Here is a 19,362-nt window from a genome sequence, read left to right on the forward strand (position 1 = left end):
TTTGTCTTTTTGAGACAGGGTCTCCCTGTAGCCCCAGCTGTCCTGGAACTCACTATGTAGACCAGGCTGGCCTCAAACTCACAAAGATCTGCCTGCCTCTGCCTCCCAAGTGCTGGGATTAAAGGTGTGTGCCACCACACCGAGCCACAACTACATCTTTAAAAACTATAGCACCCAGTGCTGAGGATACCATGGTGTGTCTGTTGATGGCCATTCATCCTTTGGGAAGCAACAAGATAAGCATCAAAAACCACAGAAACGTTCGCTCCTTAGACTAGGCATTAAAACTTTAAGAATTTAAAGAGATGCTCCACAGTAGCAAAGTAGTATACTCCGGTTTCCTTTATGTTGCTGTGATAAACACTGTGACCAAAGGCAACTCAGGAAGGAAAGGGTTTGTTTCCTCTTCCAGGTCTCCTTTCATCATTGAAGGAAGTCAGGGCAGGAACTTGGAGACAAAATCGGGGAGGAACACAGCTTGCTGGCTTGCCCACAAGCTCAGGCTTTGCTAGCTTTCTTACACACCCAGGACCAACCACCCAGGGAATGGTGCCACCCACAGTGGGCTGAGCACTCCTCCATCAACTAACAATCAAAACAATCCTCCCCACACAGACAGGCCCACATGCCAATCTGATCTGAGAAATCTCTCCGTTGACTCCTTTTTCAGGTGACTCTAGGCTAAGTCAAATTGACAGTTAAAGCAACTAGGACAGGAAGTTTTTACATAATAGTGTTTGCTCTTTTATTATCTAAAAAAAAAACATGAGATGTGAGCTATCCATTGATAGTCAGCCTATAGCCAAGATCACCAGGAGCGCTCAGCCAAGACTCAGAACAATAATTAAGATAGATGAAGGAAGTCAAATAAAGACGAGAATGTGCTACAGTTCCAAGTAGGAAAATTTCTTACAAACAAAGGCTGAGCGTGATGGCACACAACTTTAATCCCAGCACTAGAGAAGCAGAGGCAGGCGAACTCTGTGACATCAAGGCCAATGTGGTCTACATAGTGAGTTCCAGGCCAGCTAGGGCTACGTGGAGACCCTGTCTAAAAAAAAGACCAAAACAGTTGCAAGTCAGAAGACTGTGAACTCCAGTCTCATTCAAGACATAGACTACCTTCAAGGGAGATATTTCACCATTCAGCACTCTTCATGAAAGGAGGTGGCTCAGCTGGGTCTCGGGAGTCCTGGGGCAAGACTGCCTCACCTTGGCTTCTGTAATGTCTGCCTCAGTTAGTCTAAGTTTTCTTTGTGTTACCTGTACTCCAGAGCACTAACTGAGCACTGCTCCAAACATGAATGTACTTCATCCAACCCATCACCAAGGTAACAGTGGTCCAGCCTGGGTCAACCCTGAGAGAGGCTAGCTAGGCTAGCTATCTCCACTAAGCAGGTTTAGGATGAACCAGTAGGAGATAATTAAGGGTCCTTCACATCTTAATGCAGAACGAAGTCCAGAGACCATGCTGACCACACTATTAGTCATTCCCAAGTAAAGTCCCCATCCCCAGCACTGGCACAAATCAGGCTGACTGGACCAAAAAGGTACAGAGCAACAGGCATGGTCAGCGGGCTGCTCCTGGGCCAAGAGCATGTTGCACACCAGATGGCATTGCTGGCAGCAGGCCTTCAAAGTCAGCCAAGGCTAAGCTAAGCCCAACAGGCCCAATACAGTGGGGGAGGAGCCAGAGTCCCAATAGGGTATCAGGGAACCTCAGTTCACCATCTGAGGGACCCAGGATGACAGGCGACCTGGACCTAGTCAGCCAGGGACACCAGGCCAGGAGTGTTCGCACCTTCTCATCTGGTTTGCACATGTGCATGTACACATACAAATTCACACAACATCATACACATATGTGTATGCATACATGCATGTGCACACATTCACTTTCCATCCAAACTCAGCCACTGCTAATTGCACAACATAAAAGGTCATAGTGTGGCATGCATGAACCCCTGGAGTCTGAACATGTGTATGCTTGTGTGTGCATACATATGTGTGTATGTAGGTACATGTGTTAAACATGTTTGGCAAAGTTTGGGCATCATCTCCTCTGCAGAGCCCCTGCCTGCTTTCAAACCCTGCAAACCATCTGGTCCCTCAGCTTCCTCCCTCCTCACTGCAGAAAGATCTAGATCTGGAACAGCTGGACACTGGTGGCCTTTGGCTCTCCCTGGAGGCAGACAAGAGACAGGGATTTGGACTTCAGAAGAGAAGCAAAAGCTACAGGATACAGATGTGCAAGAATGTGGTCCCTGAAACCAGCCTGCTAAGGATGGATGAAAACCCAACTCTGTCCTCATCACATGAATTGGCAAACTGTCAATAAAGAGCCCAGCAGTGGTTTTTGTGGACCAGAGAGTATCTAGCTCAACTTTTCAACTCTGTTATAGCCCATCGTAAGGAGCCATCACCCAGGCGTGGTGGTACACCTTTAATCCCAGCCTAGATTTGGGAGCAGAGACTGGCTGAACCATCTTGCTGGCATACGACATGGAGAAATTTGAGGGGTGTTGGTCATGTATCTTTTAGAATGTCCCTCAGCTGATGACTCTGGTATTTTTCTCCTAATTTCACTAGAATCCTGTGTAGAGGATTGCAGAGGTAAAGGATCTCTGTGAGTTTGAGGCCAGCCTAGTCTACATGTTGAGTTCCAGGCCACCCTGGGCTATCTAGTAAGACCCTATCTCAAAACAAAACAAAACAAATAGCCTTTGATGACTCAGAAGTGAATGGCCGTGGCCGTGTTCTAATAAAATTTTAGTGACAAAAACAGACAGCTATATTTGGCCCCTGGGCTGCAGTTTGCTGACTGGTGCTTATTCTGTTCCTTGGCTTTTTCACCATGAGTGCAGTCTGGATCCTGGACTGCATGATGCCACAGAGCACAACCCTAAGTTGAGTTTGCCTGTTAACTCTAGTCATTGGCCATGGGGAAAGTCAGTTGGTCAAGGTTAATTGGTTGTGGATAGATTCATACCTACAAATTAAACCAAGGCCAAACATACTGAGCAGCAGAACATGGGCCACTGGTAGTGTCTGACCATTGTCAGAGAAATGAATGTCTCTACTTTTATTTTAGAATACTTTAGAAAACTGGAAAATGGCTCTAAGACTCTATGTCCCCCATATGGGTACATGATTATCAACTGAGGTCTGTATCTTATGCAGATTTCCTTAATGCTCTTTCTCTGCCCCAGGATGCTAGACAGAATACCCCATGGAGAATTTTTATTGCATTTATTTACTTGTGTGTGCATGTGGATGTGGACATATATGTATGCACACACACACATGTAACTGTGCATATGTAGAAGTCAGAGGACAACTTTCTGTACTCTTCTTGTGTCTCACCAAGACCATTTGGATGTGAAAGTTTTGTTCTAAACATGTCTCTGTGTGTGTGTGTGTGTGTGTGTGTGTATCTGCAGGTACATGTGGTATGAGTAGGTGTGTGCACAAGTGTGTAGAGGCCAGAGGTCAACTATGGGTCTCTCCCTCCCCTCGCGGGCCATTGGCTACCGACCCACGAGAACAAAGGGAACAGAAGCTAAGAATGGGGTCAGGACGGCCGTGAGCACAGATGGAAAAGACATTCCGGGAGTCAGTTTCAGTGATACAGCTCTGTTTATTCAGTGGGGGGTCAGGGAAAAATATGGTGTGGAGGCAGCAGCCAAAGCTTCAGCTGATAGGTGTTCATAGTATGCTTTACTTACATGTGGTAGGGGGATCCTATCATCTGGCTACAGGGCAATGCCTAATTATCATATAGAAAAAGCCTGGGGGCAGTTTATTGCAGGTAACTATACCAAAGGTCATGTTCCAAATAAAGCCAGACATCTGTGCTTAGAGGCACTTTCCAGATAAGTCAGGCAGAGAGCAGGAAGCCCCTGCTGAGAAAGGAGTCGACCTTAACAGCAGGGTTCCCCAACAGTAAACCTTAGCAGGCGCTGTCCATTTTGCTTTTTGAAAATATTTATTTATGGGGCTGGAGAGCTCGCTCAGCAGTTAAGAGATCCTGGGTTCAGTGCCCAGCGTCCACATGGTGGTTAACAGCTATCCTTAATGCCAGTCCTAAGGGATTCAATGCCCTCTTCTGGCCTCCAATGGGCATTGCACTCACATGGTGCACTTACATACATGCAGGCAAAATACTCATACACATAAAATAAAAATAAATGGGACTGGAGAGACAGCTCAACACTGGTTGCTCTTGCAGAGGACCTGGTTTCGAGTCCTAGGACCTACATATTGGCTAACAACTATCTGTAACTCAAGTACCAGAGGACCTGATACCCTCTTCTGACCTCTGCGGTATTGCATGACAGGAGTGCATTCACACACATGCAGGCAATACACTCACACACATAAAATGAATAAAATATTGGGAAAAAAAGAAAACATTTCAACTAGAAAAAGATTTTATTTTTATTTGTATCTGTGTAGCTATATGTGCAGGTACACATACATGTGTGTTTGGAGGGCAGAAGAGGGCATCAGGTGTTCTCATCCATCACTCTCTGCCGATTCCTTTGGGGCAGGGCCCCTTCCTGAACCTGGGGCCAGAGTCTTAGCTGGAAGCCAGAAAGCCCATGCTCTTCCTGTCTCCTCTCTCCTCAGAGCTGAGGTCACAAGTGTTTGCAGGGTCACCTGGCTTATTATGTGAGTGTTGAGATCTGAATTCCAGTCCTCGTGATTGTGGAACAAACGCTCTTAACTGCTGAGCCATCTCTAAAGCTCCCTGTAAAGTCAAATTCACTGCTGGAAGACACACATGGTGTCCAGTTCCCTCCTCCCACTGTCCTTACAACAACCCGAGGCAGGAATTCTCCAAAACTGCCATTCGGAGAATCCTAACGAGTTTATTGGACTTGCTAACTGAGCTTGGGGTGCTGGTTTACTTACAGAAGAGTGGGCTCCCCCCACTTCAAGGCTGTGCTGGAAAGTCCACACCCTAAATATAAATCCTGCAGCTTCCCAACAGCTACACAAAATAGGGAGAGACCTGCCTCGTGGCTTTCTCATCTTATACATCTTCAGTCCCCACCCTTCACGCAGACTCCTTCCACAGAGCTTGGGAAGGAGGTAGGACTATAGCTTGCCGTCATAATGGTCAGAGGAACTTCCAGGTTACACCCCCATTTTGTTTTTTTGAGACCGGCTCTCTCCCTGGCCTTGGGGTTACCCATTAGGTGAGCCCCAGGGATCCTCCTCCCTCTGCCTCCACATCACGAATGTGTGCCATCACACCCAGCTTTCTTCACGTAGGTTCTGGGGATCAAACAGGTCCTCAAGCTTACAAGGCAAGAACTTCACTGACTGAGTCGTCTCCCTGCCCATGCTTAACATTTCTCTGCCTTCTGGGAGTAGAAGATGCTTCAAGGTCATCTTGTATGCATCCTACCTTAGTCTTAGGGTTGACTTCCTCTGAGGAGCCTGACTCCTGTCTAGAGAGTAATACTCACTTCGGAATGGAGACGGGCACTAGCTGTTCCTAGCTCCTGGGCCGTCTCTGCTTCTAGGCTCTCTCTGCTGACCAAGCAAGGAAATTCCTGTGCTATTAACTCAAAGGTTTGCATGGTCCACACATTCACTTTGAGTATCCATGATCCTTGACACGAGGCACCCTTGCAGTTACACAAGGACAGAATCATTGTTAATATGCAGCAAAACGTTGTCTCTGTATTCCTGCCCAACCCACAAACAAGAAGCGAGAGAGGCAGATCCAGGTCTGAGTGCAGCGCAGCAGCTGTAAGCCGCCCTTTCCAGCTCCTGGAGCAGAAGTGGATGGGAAACAGCATCTGTTGGCTTCTCCCCTTCTGCCAGCCGCTTCCCCTGAAGATCCCAGACAGGGAGGGGCGGCTGTCAGCACAGAGTTGGGAACCACTTGTTCTCATGCATTCATTTTATCTTACAACTCCAAACAGCAAAAATAAGAGTGAAATATTCACTCACGTAAAGGACATGTAAATCAACGGCATCTCAGTCAAGCCCGGGTGTGAAGCACAGAGGAAAGGGTGTAATTGAAATGTGCTCATCAAATGAGGACCACTGTATCATGAGATACAAATACACAACACTCCATCCAGCTCCAGGGCTGGCCTGGGATCCTAGCTTTGCAGCTCATAGTGAAATTAGTTTCCCCTTCACTAGGCATATTAGAGTCATAGTCATACAGCTGTTGGCACCTGCTGCAAAAAGATACAGCTGGGGCTAGGGAGGTGGCTCAGCAGGTTAAAACACTTACATCACGCTTGACAGCCTGAGTTCCATCCCTAGGATCCACAGGGTGAAAAGAGAAAACCAACTCCAGCAAAAAGATACAGCCAATGGGGCTGGAGAGATGGCTCAGTGGTTAAGGGCACTTGCTGCTCTTGAAGAGAATGGGAGTTTAATTCCCAGCCATCCATGTTGGAGGTTCAAAACCACCTGTAACTCCAGCATCAGGGGATTGGACATCGTCTCCTGGCTTCTGCAGGCACCTGCACACAACACACACACAAATCTTGAAAGAATTGTACAGGCAAAATTGTAGGTGACTTTGGCTGGCAAGTGGGATGGACTGGTTGGTTCTGTCCACAGTGATCACATGATCTCCTAGGTAACAGTACATCAGATCCCAGAAGATGCCTACCACATGGGCATGGGTGTCACTGGTGGGTGTCCAGGCCTAGCAACTCTGCAGTTTTCCCATCAGTCTTCACATTACTTGGGACTGACACACGATGCCCCGAGCTAGAAGTTCCTGAGAATTACAGTGATGGGAATCTACTGCAGCTGGTGGCTGTCTCCCCGAGACATAGAATGAATGAGTAAAAACCAAAAGCCAGTTGTCCAAGACTGCATCACCGCCACATCCATGGACAGGTATTTGTCGCCCTACTACAGCACAGGATGGAGCAAAGAATCCTAGACCTTGGCTAAAGGACATGACAGGCAGGACCTATGAAGAGGTCAGAGAGCCAGTGCAGCACTTTAATGGAGAAAAGGGTGGGCCTCGACCCCAGATCTAGCTGTGCATAGAGCCAGATAGTCTTGAGTTTTTCAAATACAAAATCAGAGACACTTCCATTTTGCTGAGAGGTAGTTGAAGTTGGATGTCTGATACTTAAAACCAAGGGCCTTGCCTAATCTGCGATTAAAGATGTATTTGGTGGGTCTCCCCACCCCCGGTCATTCCTATAATAGATGTTTACTAAGCAATGTTCCCATTAATGTTGCCGAAGTGACCCCAAACTCAGAGGCTTTCTTCAACCTTTTATTCTATTCACAGATTCTGAGGGTCAGCACTAAATTAAGGTCTCTTCTGAACATCAGCTGAAGGCCTCACTAGAGCCAGACTAACTGCTCCTAACATGGTACCCTCTTATGGCTGACAAGCCACACTGGAGTGTTGGCTAGGGCCTCGGGCTCTGTCTGGGACACAAGGCTGTGTCCCCAGTGCCCATGAGGAAAGTGTGATGTCTTTAGGCCTAAGAAGTTACCATCATTCCACTGACCACAGGGGCCTGATTCTGTGAGAGTGGAGAACACATATGGCAGTGTGGATCATGGGGGGCCTATTCTGAGACTGGCTGCCTGTCTCAAATATCCACTACACCCAAAAGCTAGCAATGACCCTCGCCCTTGGGGAAGATGGCCTGCAGAAGGAACTGCCTCATTGCTACAAGATACCCAACAAGACCACTTCAGAAAAGGTTTATTTTGGCTCAGAGTTCCAGGGTTACAGTCCACCATGTGGGGAGGCATGGGACACAATCATGAGGTAGCTGGTCACATTGCATCCACAGTCAGGAAGCAGGTAAAAGCTAATGCCCAGCTCACTTTCTCTTACTTGGTTTGGGATTCTCAGCCCACTGGTCCTGCCCACATTAGGGTGGGTCTTCCCATTTCAATTAACCTAATCTAGAAAGTCTCTCACAGACTAGTCAGAGATTTGTTTCCATGGTGATTCTAAATCCCATTAAGGTGCCAATCAAGATCCTAACACTTTCTGTAACCAACTCAGGTTTATCTCCAGAACTTGCCCAACTGTTCTCTTGGGTTGCTCCAGTCCTTAGGGATGGAAGAGGACCTGGCTTCAGCCACCTGTGTGATCCACCTATCACTGTGCCCCGATGGCTGTGTGGCAGCTGGCACCCACACCTGCACCCAATACCCATTCTGTAGATAACCTGGCACATGTCTGTATTGTCTGCTCCATTGGCAGAGGCAAAACATAGTGGTTAAGAACTCTGGGGTCAGGCTGGAGAGATGGCTCAGCAGTTAAGAACACTGACTGTTCTTGCAGAAGACTGGGGTTCAAATCCCAGCACCCACATGGCAGCTAACAACTGTCCATAACTCCAGTTCCAGGGGATCCGCCAGCCTCTTCTGTCCTCTGTGGGCATTGCACGACAAGGGTGCACTTACCTACATGCAGGCAATACACGCATACACATAAAATAAAAATAATAAAATATTAAAAAAAGAACTCTGGGGTCTGGGTTCAGTTTGCTGTTGGTAACTACAAGGCTGAAGGAGGACCTGACCCATAGGCCAGCCTGCAGGACAATGACAAGCAGTACCTGTCACAGGAACTCAAGAAAGTCTGGTTATTCATGCTAGTTTCTTGGGGTTTTTTATTTGTTTAACCCAAGAAGGTGATAGTTCCTTTACTTTATTTCACAAATCTTCCTTCTCCACAATTAGGTCCTTGAGAGTTGGGTACAAAGATGGCCCCTTCCCGTGCCTTCTCATTGGCCCACCCATGCCATGTTACGTTCACCTGTGTGTGGCCTGCCTGTGAAACCCACCCACCACAGGGACTTAGCACAGCTTGCTAGTTGGACTAAAATCCAAACACAAAAGGCCACAAGACTGAAGTACTTCTTTGGAAGGGCTCTGTCCTTAAGGTTCCTGCCCTAAAGCTTTTGGGGGTGTCTGTGTTCTGTATTTTAGGGTTGTTCTTATGCTTTCTTCTTGAGAAGGGTCTCATGTAGCCCAGGTTTGCCTGAAACTCATTGCCTAGTCGAGGATGACCTTGAACTTCTGATCTTCCTGCCTCCACAACAGCACCACAGTTTTTTTTTTTAATGCAGTGTTGGAGATTGAACACACGGACCTCCTGCATATCAGGCATGCACTCTACCAACTGCTGAGTCTGCAGCTCTTCATTCCCTTTAATAGGCACAATTTAGTAAGTGGCAGCATTCCCCCAAGAACCTGTCACCTAACACAGTTCCAGTGCCTTAGAATGAACATGTCATAGAACTTTTTTTCCCTCTTTTTTTGTTTTTGAGACAGGGTCTCTCCCTGGCCTCAGCTGGCCTGGAACTCAATATGTAAACTAGGCTGGCTTTGATCTCAGAGATCCACTTGCCTCTGCCTCCAGAGTGCTGGGATTTTAAAGGCGTGTGCCACCATGCTCAGCGGAACTTTTGTCAAATCTGCAATCTACCAACAACATGAAAGTTTACTTCCCGTGAGGGCATCTGAGTCCTGCCAGAGTGCCAGCAAACACAGGACGCCACACAGAAGAGGGTGCCACACAGCTTTCAAATGGACTGAAGAGAAGCTGAGCCAGCACTGAGGGTGAACGACCCCCTTTGGAGTTGGGCAGAGATGCTGACGTACAGTTTGCTTTCACAAGCTTTTACATCTGTCAATAAAAAGTACCATTAATATTTAAGAGGAACGTTCCTGGGTGTTGACTTGGAGTTAAGAGTTAGAAACACACAGCATATGGACTGTGTCTCATCTGTCCCTGAGGCCCACATCTTCCACCTTCCTTCACAGAAAGCAAACCCAACTTGCGTCAAGTTGTGAGTTGGTACACACACACATACCCATATCCACACCCCTGCCTCTTTAGATGCCCATCCTGAACCTCTCCAACCATGCTGTCCCCCCACAGGACCCTGCCTGACTTTCCCTGTCTTCAAAGGTTCCAGCATCCCACCCCCGAGCTTTGCTTGCCCTAGGAACGGACCCAACTCTGGGTCCACCCTTGTCCCTTTCTGGGCTGTCCTTTGCCCACCAATGGGCCACATACACTGAAGGCTGGTGCTGCATGTCCATCTGTTCATTCCCATGTGCAGGCATTGGCTTCCTCCTTACTGAACATAACACACTGGGCTCTTCCAATTCCTGACAGTGGCCACTGCTGTGTGCAGCTGGTAGACGCTGGGTGGCCAGACAAGATCTCCTTCAGAAGTGTAGCCTCAGCTGGCCTGGAGCTCAGAGAGATCCGCCTGCCTCTGCCTCTCCAGGGCTGGGATTAAAGGCGTGTGCCACCGAGCCAGGCTTTTTTTTAAAGTGTTTTATTATTTTTGTGTATGAGTGCATTGCAGGCATGTGTGTACCCACGCTGTGCAATGTCTGCAGAAGTCAGACGAGGGCATCAGATCCCCTGGAACTGGAGTTATGGATGTTTGCTAGTTACCATGTAGGTAACTGGCAATTGAACCCAGGTCCTCTGCAAGAACAGCCAGTGCTCTTAACTGCTGAACCATCTCATCAGCTTGGCATCATCGTTTTTTACAAGGACTAAATGCACACTGAGGAGTGCCTGTGAATCTCATGCAAATCAGGAGCCTTTGAGAGTCACCAGCCTACGGCTACATTAGCTGGACAAAAGTGTATCCTAACAAAACAAAACAAAAACCAGGGCAAGATCGCTCAGTTGGTCAAGGTGCTTGCCACTAAACCTATGCTCTATCCAACCTCAGGACCCACATGGTGGAAGGAAAAAAACTGACTCTTGAAAGTTGTTCTGACTTCTACAGGCATTCTGGGGCAAATAAATAATAAAGTATGTTTTTTGTGTTTTGAGACAGGGTCTCCCTGCAGGCCCAGCTGGCCTGGAACTCGCTATATAAACCAGGCTGGCCTTGAACTCAGAGATCTACCTGCCTCTGCCTCCCAAGTGCTGGGATCAAAGGTGTGTGCCACTAAGCCTGGCTAAAATATATATATATATATATATAATTTTGGTCTTTTTGAGACAAGGTCTCCCTGTAGCCATAGCTGGCCTGGATTCACTAATGGGAGACCAGGCTGGACTCACAGAGATCCACCCACCTCTGCCTCCCGAGTGCTGGGATTAAAGGCGTGCATCACCATGCCTGGCTTAAAAAATATTTTTTTTTAAAAGGCCCAACTAGCATACTTTAAAACTTGGATGGTAATCTTTCTGGCTTCTCTAGAATACAAAACATGTGTCCCAGGGAGCCACAGCGAGCCTGAGCTCAGCCACATGTTCATGGTCTCCATCTTTACCACTGGTGCTGAATATTACCCAAGTGTCTCATCCCTGTCTCTGTCCTGCACTCCTACCCCTACCCCCACCACACTGAGCTGGCTTTGCTCAGGACCTCCTCCCACTCTGTATACATCTCAGCATGCAACCCCAGCACCATGCTAAGATCCCTGAAGAAATGCACCTGAGCTAAGCTACAACACAAACAAGTGGGCGACTTTATTGATTTTAGCTCATGGCAGATCCTTCCGGGGTGGGAGAGGCCTCTGCAGCTTCCAGCAGGGACGTGAGTGCCTGGGGGAGGTCATGGCAAAGTCCAGAGGGTACTTCACCACGGGGCCCAAGGTCACTTTAGTGGATTCTTCTTGTAAATGAATGTGGAAGATTGGGAGTTAACATTCTCAGGCCACCAGCTCGGCTTAAATACTTCTCTGACAAAAATAATAATAATAAATTATCTTCAATTCAGAAAATAAACTGTGTTCAGCAGAGTGACAGGAGGGTCCATTCGTCGCATTGCACCACAGGGCCACCTAGAGGGGAGGAACAGGCAGGACACCAACAGAGGGGTTAAAGGGCCCAGGGCACTGAAGTGAACAGACGAGTGTCATTATCCCGGGCAGGTGGCGGCCCTGACTGTGCCGTTCACAGAAGACAGGCCTCTTTCCTGCTCACGTACGCCTGGTCTTCTGTTTCTTAGCTTGTCTCTTCATGTCCTCTGGACCGCTACTGTCAGAGGCGGCCTGGCCAAGGGTTCGGACTCCCTGTAGCCGACTCGTCAGCTGCATCAACAAGGGAATGAGCTGAAAGAGAGAGAGTGTGAGACACCAGGACACCTCTGCCCACACAGACAGTGACCTCCACCTACTGATGCTCTAGGGACCACAACACATTGACGGTGGGCTTTATACCAGAGGAGGCAGCTGCCTCTCTCTAAGGCATTAGTATCTCCCTATACTCATGCCAGGACTAAGGATTAAGGAAAGATATCACTGAAAGATACAGCCTTGGAAGACCCAGGGACCCCAGGATGTCTTCCTGGTCCCCTACTTAGCAGTCTATAACTTCTGTGACACTGGGCATCCTCCTGTGGTCGACCTCCTAACACCTGCCTTCCTAAGAGGCTGAGGCTTTCCTACCTTGTCATGGTTGTAGCCAGCCAACAGGAGCAGCAGCGTGAGGGGAAGAGCGATGTACGATCCTTGTGCAATGTCTTGCTCAGGTAGCTTCCTCTGTAACAGAGAGTGAGAGTCCTTGTGAGGCCTCACACTTATTATCCACTGTCAGCCATAGCCTCGACTCACTCAGCTGTCCACATTGGTTATTCAAGGCCACCCACAATCCCTCTCACTATCCAAAATGAAACTAAACCAAGGGAGGGTAAACCCACTGGAACTCTCCACTACCCAAACTGCACTGGTGCACACCTTTAATCCCAGTACTTAGGAAGCAGAGGCAGGTAGATCTCTGTGAGATCCAGGCCAGCCTAGTCTACGTAGCAAGGTCCAGGCTACCTGGGGCTACAGAAAGCATGTAAGAGCAGAAAACCAGCGGTAGCTGCAATTCCCCAGCAGGGGATGAGCTGAATACACCACAGTGCTGGGGTACGAAGGTTGTCTACCCAAATTCCTCTGCCAAGACCCACGGCATTGAAACCACTGTGGCATACTAGCAGTGGGTTTAGGTGTACCACTTTTAGAAGATGATTAAATGACGGGGGATAAGCCTTCATGAGTGGGATCAGAGTCCTCAGAAAACAGACCAGAAGTAACTGGCTCACTGCTATCTGCAGTAAGACAGTCTGGAGGCGCCACTTAGAGAACAGAGTGAACCTGGGCAGACACCAAATCTGCCCACTGCATCATGAATTTCCCGGCCTCCAGATCTATGGGAATAGCTGTCTGCAAGTGACCTAGCCCACAGGATTTTCTCAGTAGTTGAATGGCCTGAGACTCATGGTGTCTCCACACAACACAGTACTATGCCACTATGAAAGGTACTGTTGTACAATTATCATTCACGTATATAACTATGCGTTGAGTGTACTGCCTGCATGCATGTAAGTGCACCCATGTTGTGCAATGCTCATAGAGGTTAGAAGAGGGTGTTGGCTATCCTGGAACTGGAGTTATGGATGGCTGTTAGTTGCCATGTAAGTGCTGGGAACTGAACCTAGGTTCCCTACAAGAGCAGCCAGTGTTCTTACCCACTGAGCCATCTCTCCAGCTCCTGTACAATTATCTTTAAGAAGCACAAAAAAAATTCCTACTGTTCCCACAGAAAATAACCAGCAGCCACAAAGTTGGACTTATCTTTTTTTTTAGTATTTTATTTATTATATTTATTTCATGTGTATGAATGTTATGACTTGTCTTTTCTTTAAAAGTTGTTTTTACATTTTTGAGGGACAGCTGGGGGGAGGCAAGGTGTGTAAGCCATGCATATGTGTGGCGGTCAGAGGACAACTTGTGGGAGTGGATTCTCTCATTCTACCTGTGGGTTCCAGGTACTGAACTCAGGTCATCAAACTTGGTGGCAAGCGTCCTTACCCGCTGAGCCAGCCTGACTTTTCCTTTTTAATACAGTTCTGGGGAATACTCTCAGCTCCTGGCATGTTTAGTAGGTGGTCCTGAGCTTGGGCTTGGAGTCCACTCTGTCTTCACTGATGTATGTATTCAGCCAAGGTGACTCCACCCTACATATCCTGAGAACCACTGCACAAAGAAGCAGGCAGATCTCTGTGAGTTCGAGGCCAGCCTGGTCTACATAACAAGTTCCAGGCCAGCTGGGGCTACAGGGAGACCCAAGACCAAAAACAAAAAAGAGAACCATTGCTCTAAAAGATCCCACCAATGCAGAATATAGGCGAGTTTTGTTGGTCTTACAGCTGGACACAGGAAGCAGTGGGACCCCGACTGCTGCTGGCTGACAACCTGAGCTGTTTCTTCCTGCAGGCATCCTGGCCAAACTACTCAGGTTGCACTGATTTGCACAACTGGTGGCATGATCTGTATTGCCTGGAAACTTGTAGTTGGTGCTACAGGTTGGAGCAGGTCATATATCTAGTATGTCCTGATGGAGGGACACACCACCACCAGTCCTGAGGAAATAGTGTCCCTCTTCCCCAAACCCCTGACTACTGATCCTAGCAATTCTACCCTCACGTCTAGTTTCTTCACAGCAGGCATCAGTGTTCAGAAAAGAAAGGCTCTCAGAGGAATCCAGGATGCAAAAGTGACCCAGCCAGGAGTCCTGCAGACAGCCTTCCTCCAGCCCACAACCGGAGCAGGCGTTGGGAAGAAGGTCCCTCTTCTGTTACCATGGAGATTTTAAAACTTCCCCTTACTTACCGTGGGACTGAAAATCAGGGTGATGTGTTTGTGGTAGCCCACTGCAGTGAAAGACACTTGGGGCAGGACGTAGTCGTACTGGGATCTGGGGAGCGTGGAGTCCAGGAGCACAACGTAGTTCTGTGCATGGAAGGAACCATTAGTAGTATGGTGCACAGCTTGGGCAAGCAGGGGCACACAGTAGCCACACAAAGCATTCAATGCTCTGTAAAAAACCCAACTCTCAGTCGGGTGTGGTGGTGTACATCTTTAATGCCAACAGAAGCAGGCATATCTCTGTGAGATTGAGGCCATCCTGGCCTATATAATAAGTTCCAGGCCAGCTGGAGCTGTCAAGAGAGGCCCTGTCTCAAAAAAACAAACAAACAAAAAAAACCCCACCTGATTCTGTATATCCAGCCCATGGTCGATAACTGCTACCCATCAGTGAAAGTCATTCTATGGTTATGGTACTGATAAGACTGTCTGTCGGAGACCTGCAACACCTTTATGAGCATATCCAAGCTGGAAGATTACAGCCCTTAAAGGACCTGACTCCAAGAAACAGACGTTATCACGAGTCAATTCTACTGACAGAGGAATATGGTCAGGCTGAGGGAGACAGCTCCAATCCAAAACTAGCCAAGTGCTAAGGCACTTCAGTGGCTCCTAAACTGGCAAGTTCTAGAAACATAGCCATCTCTAGAATGGTCTCAGTGACAACCACAGCCTGTGTCAGACCCTGGCCCCTGCGTACTGCATGGGGCCCATGCTCTCCCTGATCCTGACCATGGAATGATCAGAGCCATCACCTTCATTTTTACAGATAAAGAGATTAACAATGACAAAAGGCAATATCACGTGGAGATGGGGGAGGGAAGTCTGAATTCTCTGACAACCACTCCACTAGTCTACACAGAATGATCACCATGTAGCAGCCCATGTGCGTAGTGAGGAGGCAGCAGCGGGAATGTCATATCTTAGGCACAGAAGGAACATCCCTGGGGTAAGACCTCCAGGAAAGAACTTTCAAATATTCTGCAAACTCTGCCCCCAACTACTGACTTCACAACAGTTGACTCTGTCCAACAAAACTGATAACATTTTATAGTCAGTAATGGACAACCACAACAGTGGTTGAAAACTACCCAACTCTGAGGCAGAAGCCAGACACCCAGACCCACAAGGCCCAGAGGACACCAGGTGAGGACTTAGAAGCCTACGTGAGACACATAATTGTCAAACACAAAGAACAAGATGCAGCTCAGTACGACAGCACTTGCCTAGCACGTGTGAGGCCCTGAGTTCCATCTGTAGTGACAGAGGGAAGTGAGAGCAGCTGGAGACCCGTCACATGGAAGAGCAAGAGCACCAGCACATTCGACATGGGGCCCTCGATAGACTCGCAGAAATACAAGCAAGACGGGGCTGCAGAGCGCTAAGAGTGAGGATGTCCTGGCTCAGTTAATCACAGTGCTTCCCAACAGAGGAGTGCTATGTAACAGTTAAATACCATATTGTAAGAGACAGGATGATGAGAGCAGGGATAGGAAGATTCTTCATGGAAAAGTACAGACTATAAAACAATGTACAGAACAGTCTCAGCTTTGAATTACCACAAGAACAGTATTTTTAATATTCACACCATATGTGAACTGAAAAAAGACCCAGAGGAAACCAATCAAATGTGCTCCTATCATTATTTCTGGACACTGGGATTATGTCTGGTTTTTTTTCTCCAAAATTTCCTGCTACGAACATGCATTATATTTGTAAATAGAAAAAGAATTAGGAAAGAGCAATCCTGGCAGAAGCCACCCTCCTTTGGTTCAGAAGAGCACATCTAAGAACTGTTTCCTTACACTAAGAAGCGAGCACCTAGGTAGAGGGCACCCAGCCCAGGCATTACCTCGCCATCACGGAGCAGTGGTGGGAAATGGAAGAAGAGCGACTGGCCCAGTGAGACTGTCTGGATCGGGTTGTCAAGATTCTCACTTTTGTACAACTTCACCTGCAGAGCAAAGGGGAGAGCCGAGCTTTGACATTCAGTGACATCACTTCACACAGCCTGCACAGTCTCTCTGGGACTGCAAGGGTAGAAATGCAGCTGAGGTAAAGCTGTTCCCCACAGGCCGCAGGATACAGTCCTTAGTCCTGAGACTGTAGGTGAGACATGAAGAAATGGAAAGTTCTAGCAAATTCTGATGACCTACAAAATTGCTCAAGACAATCATAAAAGCTATTATGGCAAAGAATAAAAAGAATGGTTTCCTTGTACCAGGTGTACAATGGGTACTTTAAAAAAAATATTTTACATGTATTGCCTGCATATGTATAACTGTACCCATGTTGTGTAATGTCCTTGGAGATCAGAAGAGGTGTCAGATCCCCTAGAACTGGTGTTTCAGGTTATTAGCCACAATGTGGGTGCTAGGAATTGAACCCGGGTCCTCTGAATCTCTCCAGCCCTGTACAATGGGTACTTTATAAACACTGTCACCAATCCTGACAGAATGCCATCCCTCTGCAGAGATCCTGAGAGCCTAAGTCACCTAGGGTCACAAAGCCTTTCTGTGGGAGTGTCTTGCCTGCCTTGTCATATCATGTCACCTTAATCCTGCAAGGACCTGAACTCAAAGCACACCACTCGGCTTCTGGTTCTCTTTCAATCTGCAGGTCAAGTGGTCTTTACCACCACAGTTGCCGGGGCAGGACAGAGTCCCAGTTACCGCCCACAGCAAAGACGATGAGGGCTCCACTCTCACCTGTCTCCTGGTACCACCACTTTCCTCTAGAACACTTGTTTTCCTAAAACAAAAGCAGGCCTGAGGATCCCACCCAAGCCATGTCTGCGCTCTCCTGCTCTGTACAGCATTTTGTGTATATTTTAATCCATTAGTTATACGTAAAACTAGATGATTTTAATTGACTATAATTTCTAGCTATTTCTAGAAAACTGAAGGGATTTGAACCCTGCGCTAGAATTCTAACATGAGAATAAGCAGGGGCACCCCTGCATGGCTCCTTCTGAGGGTGGCTATTCTGTTCACCCTCTGCCTGCATTCCTGACAATTCCTGTACACCCCACAGATACTTCCCACACAGCCCCAGCTGAGGGTACTGGGAGACCAGCTAGAAGTCAAGCATGTCCTTGCCAGACTAAATCCTTCACTGCATTCTGAGTGCTCTCACAAGACCCCTGTGACAAACACCAACTTCTCCTAGAGGTCACAGGACTTTTAAAGGAGAGAACCAAGGTGCATGGGGAGGAGGCTGACAAGCAACGCCCCCAACCCAGACTCGGGGATATGCCCCCAATACTCGACAACTGGCTCCAAACCCAGGTGTGACAGGTGCTCCTGCCTGAAGTAGGCAGCTGTCTGGGTACAAACACCCTCTCCCACTGAGGCCAGGAAGGGCATGGTGGCAGCTGGGGGTGGAGGTGAAGGGGTACATGACATACTCTACTCTACATTCAAAGGGGTTGGTCTTACCCATAAGGTAGAAAGATACTCAGAGGAGGTGATCACATTTCCACTTAAATCAAACTGGTTGATCTGCCGAAAAACTATGATGTTTATGTCATCAACATCATTGTTCCCCACCTGGAAAGACAGAAGGGCAGCACACTGGAGGGTCTACCTTCCAGCAAATCACTTCCTAGAGTGAGGAAGCAGGTCTTCAAAACAGGGCAAGTCCAAGGTCACACAGACGGCACTGCTACACCTGGCCCGTAGACACATAGCACTATGCAAGCATGGTAGTGATTTTCAAACTTTTAATTACCTGCCAACATATTTTAAAGGCAGTCTGGCAGTCATAGCAGGGCAGTGCCCCAGCTGGCCCCCTGGGTACAATGTGGAGACCCCAAAGGCTTCATTTCTCTTTCACACCTGCCTGACCACAGTCCACATCACTACCTGTGATTCTGGCCTAAATCACCAGAGCAGGAAAAATAAAATAATGAAGCACTTTGGTGTGAGCAGTAGCCATGGAGCAGTTTTAAAATGGCAGAGGCCATAAATCTACTTCCCAGGTCAAAAAGTCCTAAAGGGCCTGCCATCTCCTCCAAAGCCCCCACTCTGCTTGAATAACGCCTTCCAGAGGCAGCTCCTGTGCCACAGCCCTCTAGTCCAGCCAGGACAGAAGAGCATCATTTCAATGACGTCTGGGCCACTTCCTGTGATTGCTGTAACCTGGTCAAAAGCCATGGCTGTGGAGGTCACAGGCCCTTAGAGGGGACATCTTTATCAACCCAACCACCTCCCCATCCCAAAATGAAGGTTCAGAGAACACTGGGGAAGAGAGGGTGGAAAGAATGTAAGAGCTAGAGGATGGGGAAGAGTGCTGTGAAATTCTGTCTTGTGGACATGACGTGGCACTGATGAACTCACAGCAACTGTCATTAGCAGCACAAGAACAAGCCAGACAAATTTTAGCCTAGGTGTCCCTGAGGGCTACTGGCAGTGGATGGCTCTCAGGGGAGGGTCATTTTTCTTTAGGGTATGGTCAATCATGGGGTGCCTATGCTCCAATGGTTGGCCCACAGGTATGTGTATATGAGTAGCACTAGCTGGACTCAGTGAATTATTAAAAAAATAAGTTAGAAGTGGTGGCACACACCTTTGATCACAGCACTCAGGAAGCAGAGACAGGTGGATCTCTGTGAGATCAGGGTTAGTTGGGGCTACAGAGAGACTCTGTCTCAAAAATAAATAAATAAGGGCTGGAGAGATGGCTCAGTGGTTAAGAACACTGGCTGTTCTTGCAGAAGACCCAGGTTCG

General features: G+C 47.9%; 1 protein-coding gene across 1 annotated transcript in view; it reads right to left on the reverse strand.

The window, feature by feature from the left end:
- Window positions 1–11,443: 11,443 nt before the first annotated feature.
- LOC103731541 (nodal modulator 1) overlaps window positions 11,444–19,362 on the reverse strand; it is a 60,489-nt gene continuing 52,570 nt past the window's right edge. Inside the window, exons 27-31 of the mRNA XM_008829872.2 lie at window positions 18,072–18,182; window positions 16,487–16,588; window positions 14,599–14,718; window positions 12,388–12,480; window positions 11,444–12,051 (exon numbers count right to left, since the gene is read on the reverse strand). Coding sequence (XP_008828094.1) covers window positions 11,920–12,051; window positions 12,388–12,480; window positions 14,599–14,718; window positions 16,487–16,588; window positions 18,072–18,182 — 558 coding nt within the window. The 3' untranslated portion in view covers window positions 11,444–11,919. The remainder of the gene's footprint in view (window positions 12,052–12,387; window positions 12,481–14,598; window positions 14,719–16,486; window positions 16,589–18,071; window positions 18,183–19,362) is intronic.

The sequence above is a fragment of the Nannospalax galili genome, unplaced genomic scaffold, assembly GCF_000622305.1.
Source record: "Nannospalax galili isolate Female #2095 unplaced genomic scaffold, S.galili_v1.0 scaffold32, whole genome shotgun sequence".
NCBI lineage: Eukaryota > Metazoa > Chordata > Mammalia > Rodentia > Spalacidae > Nannospalax > Nannospalax galili.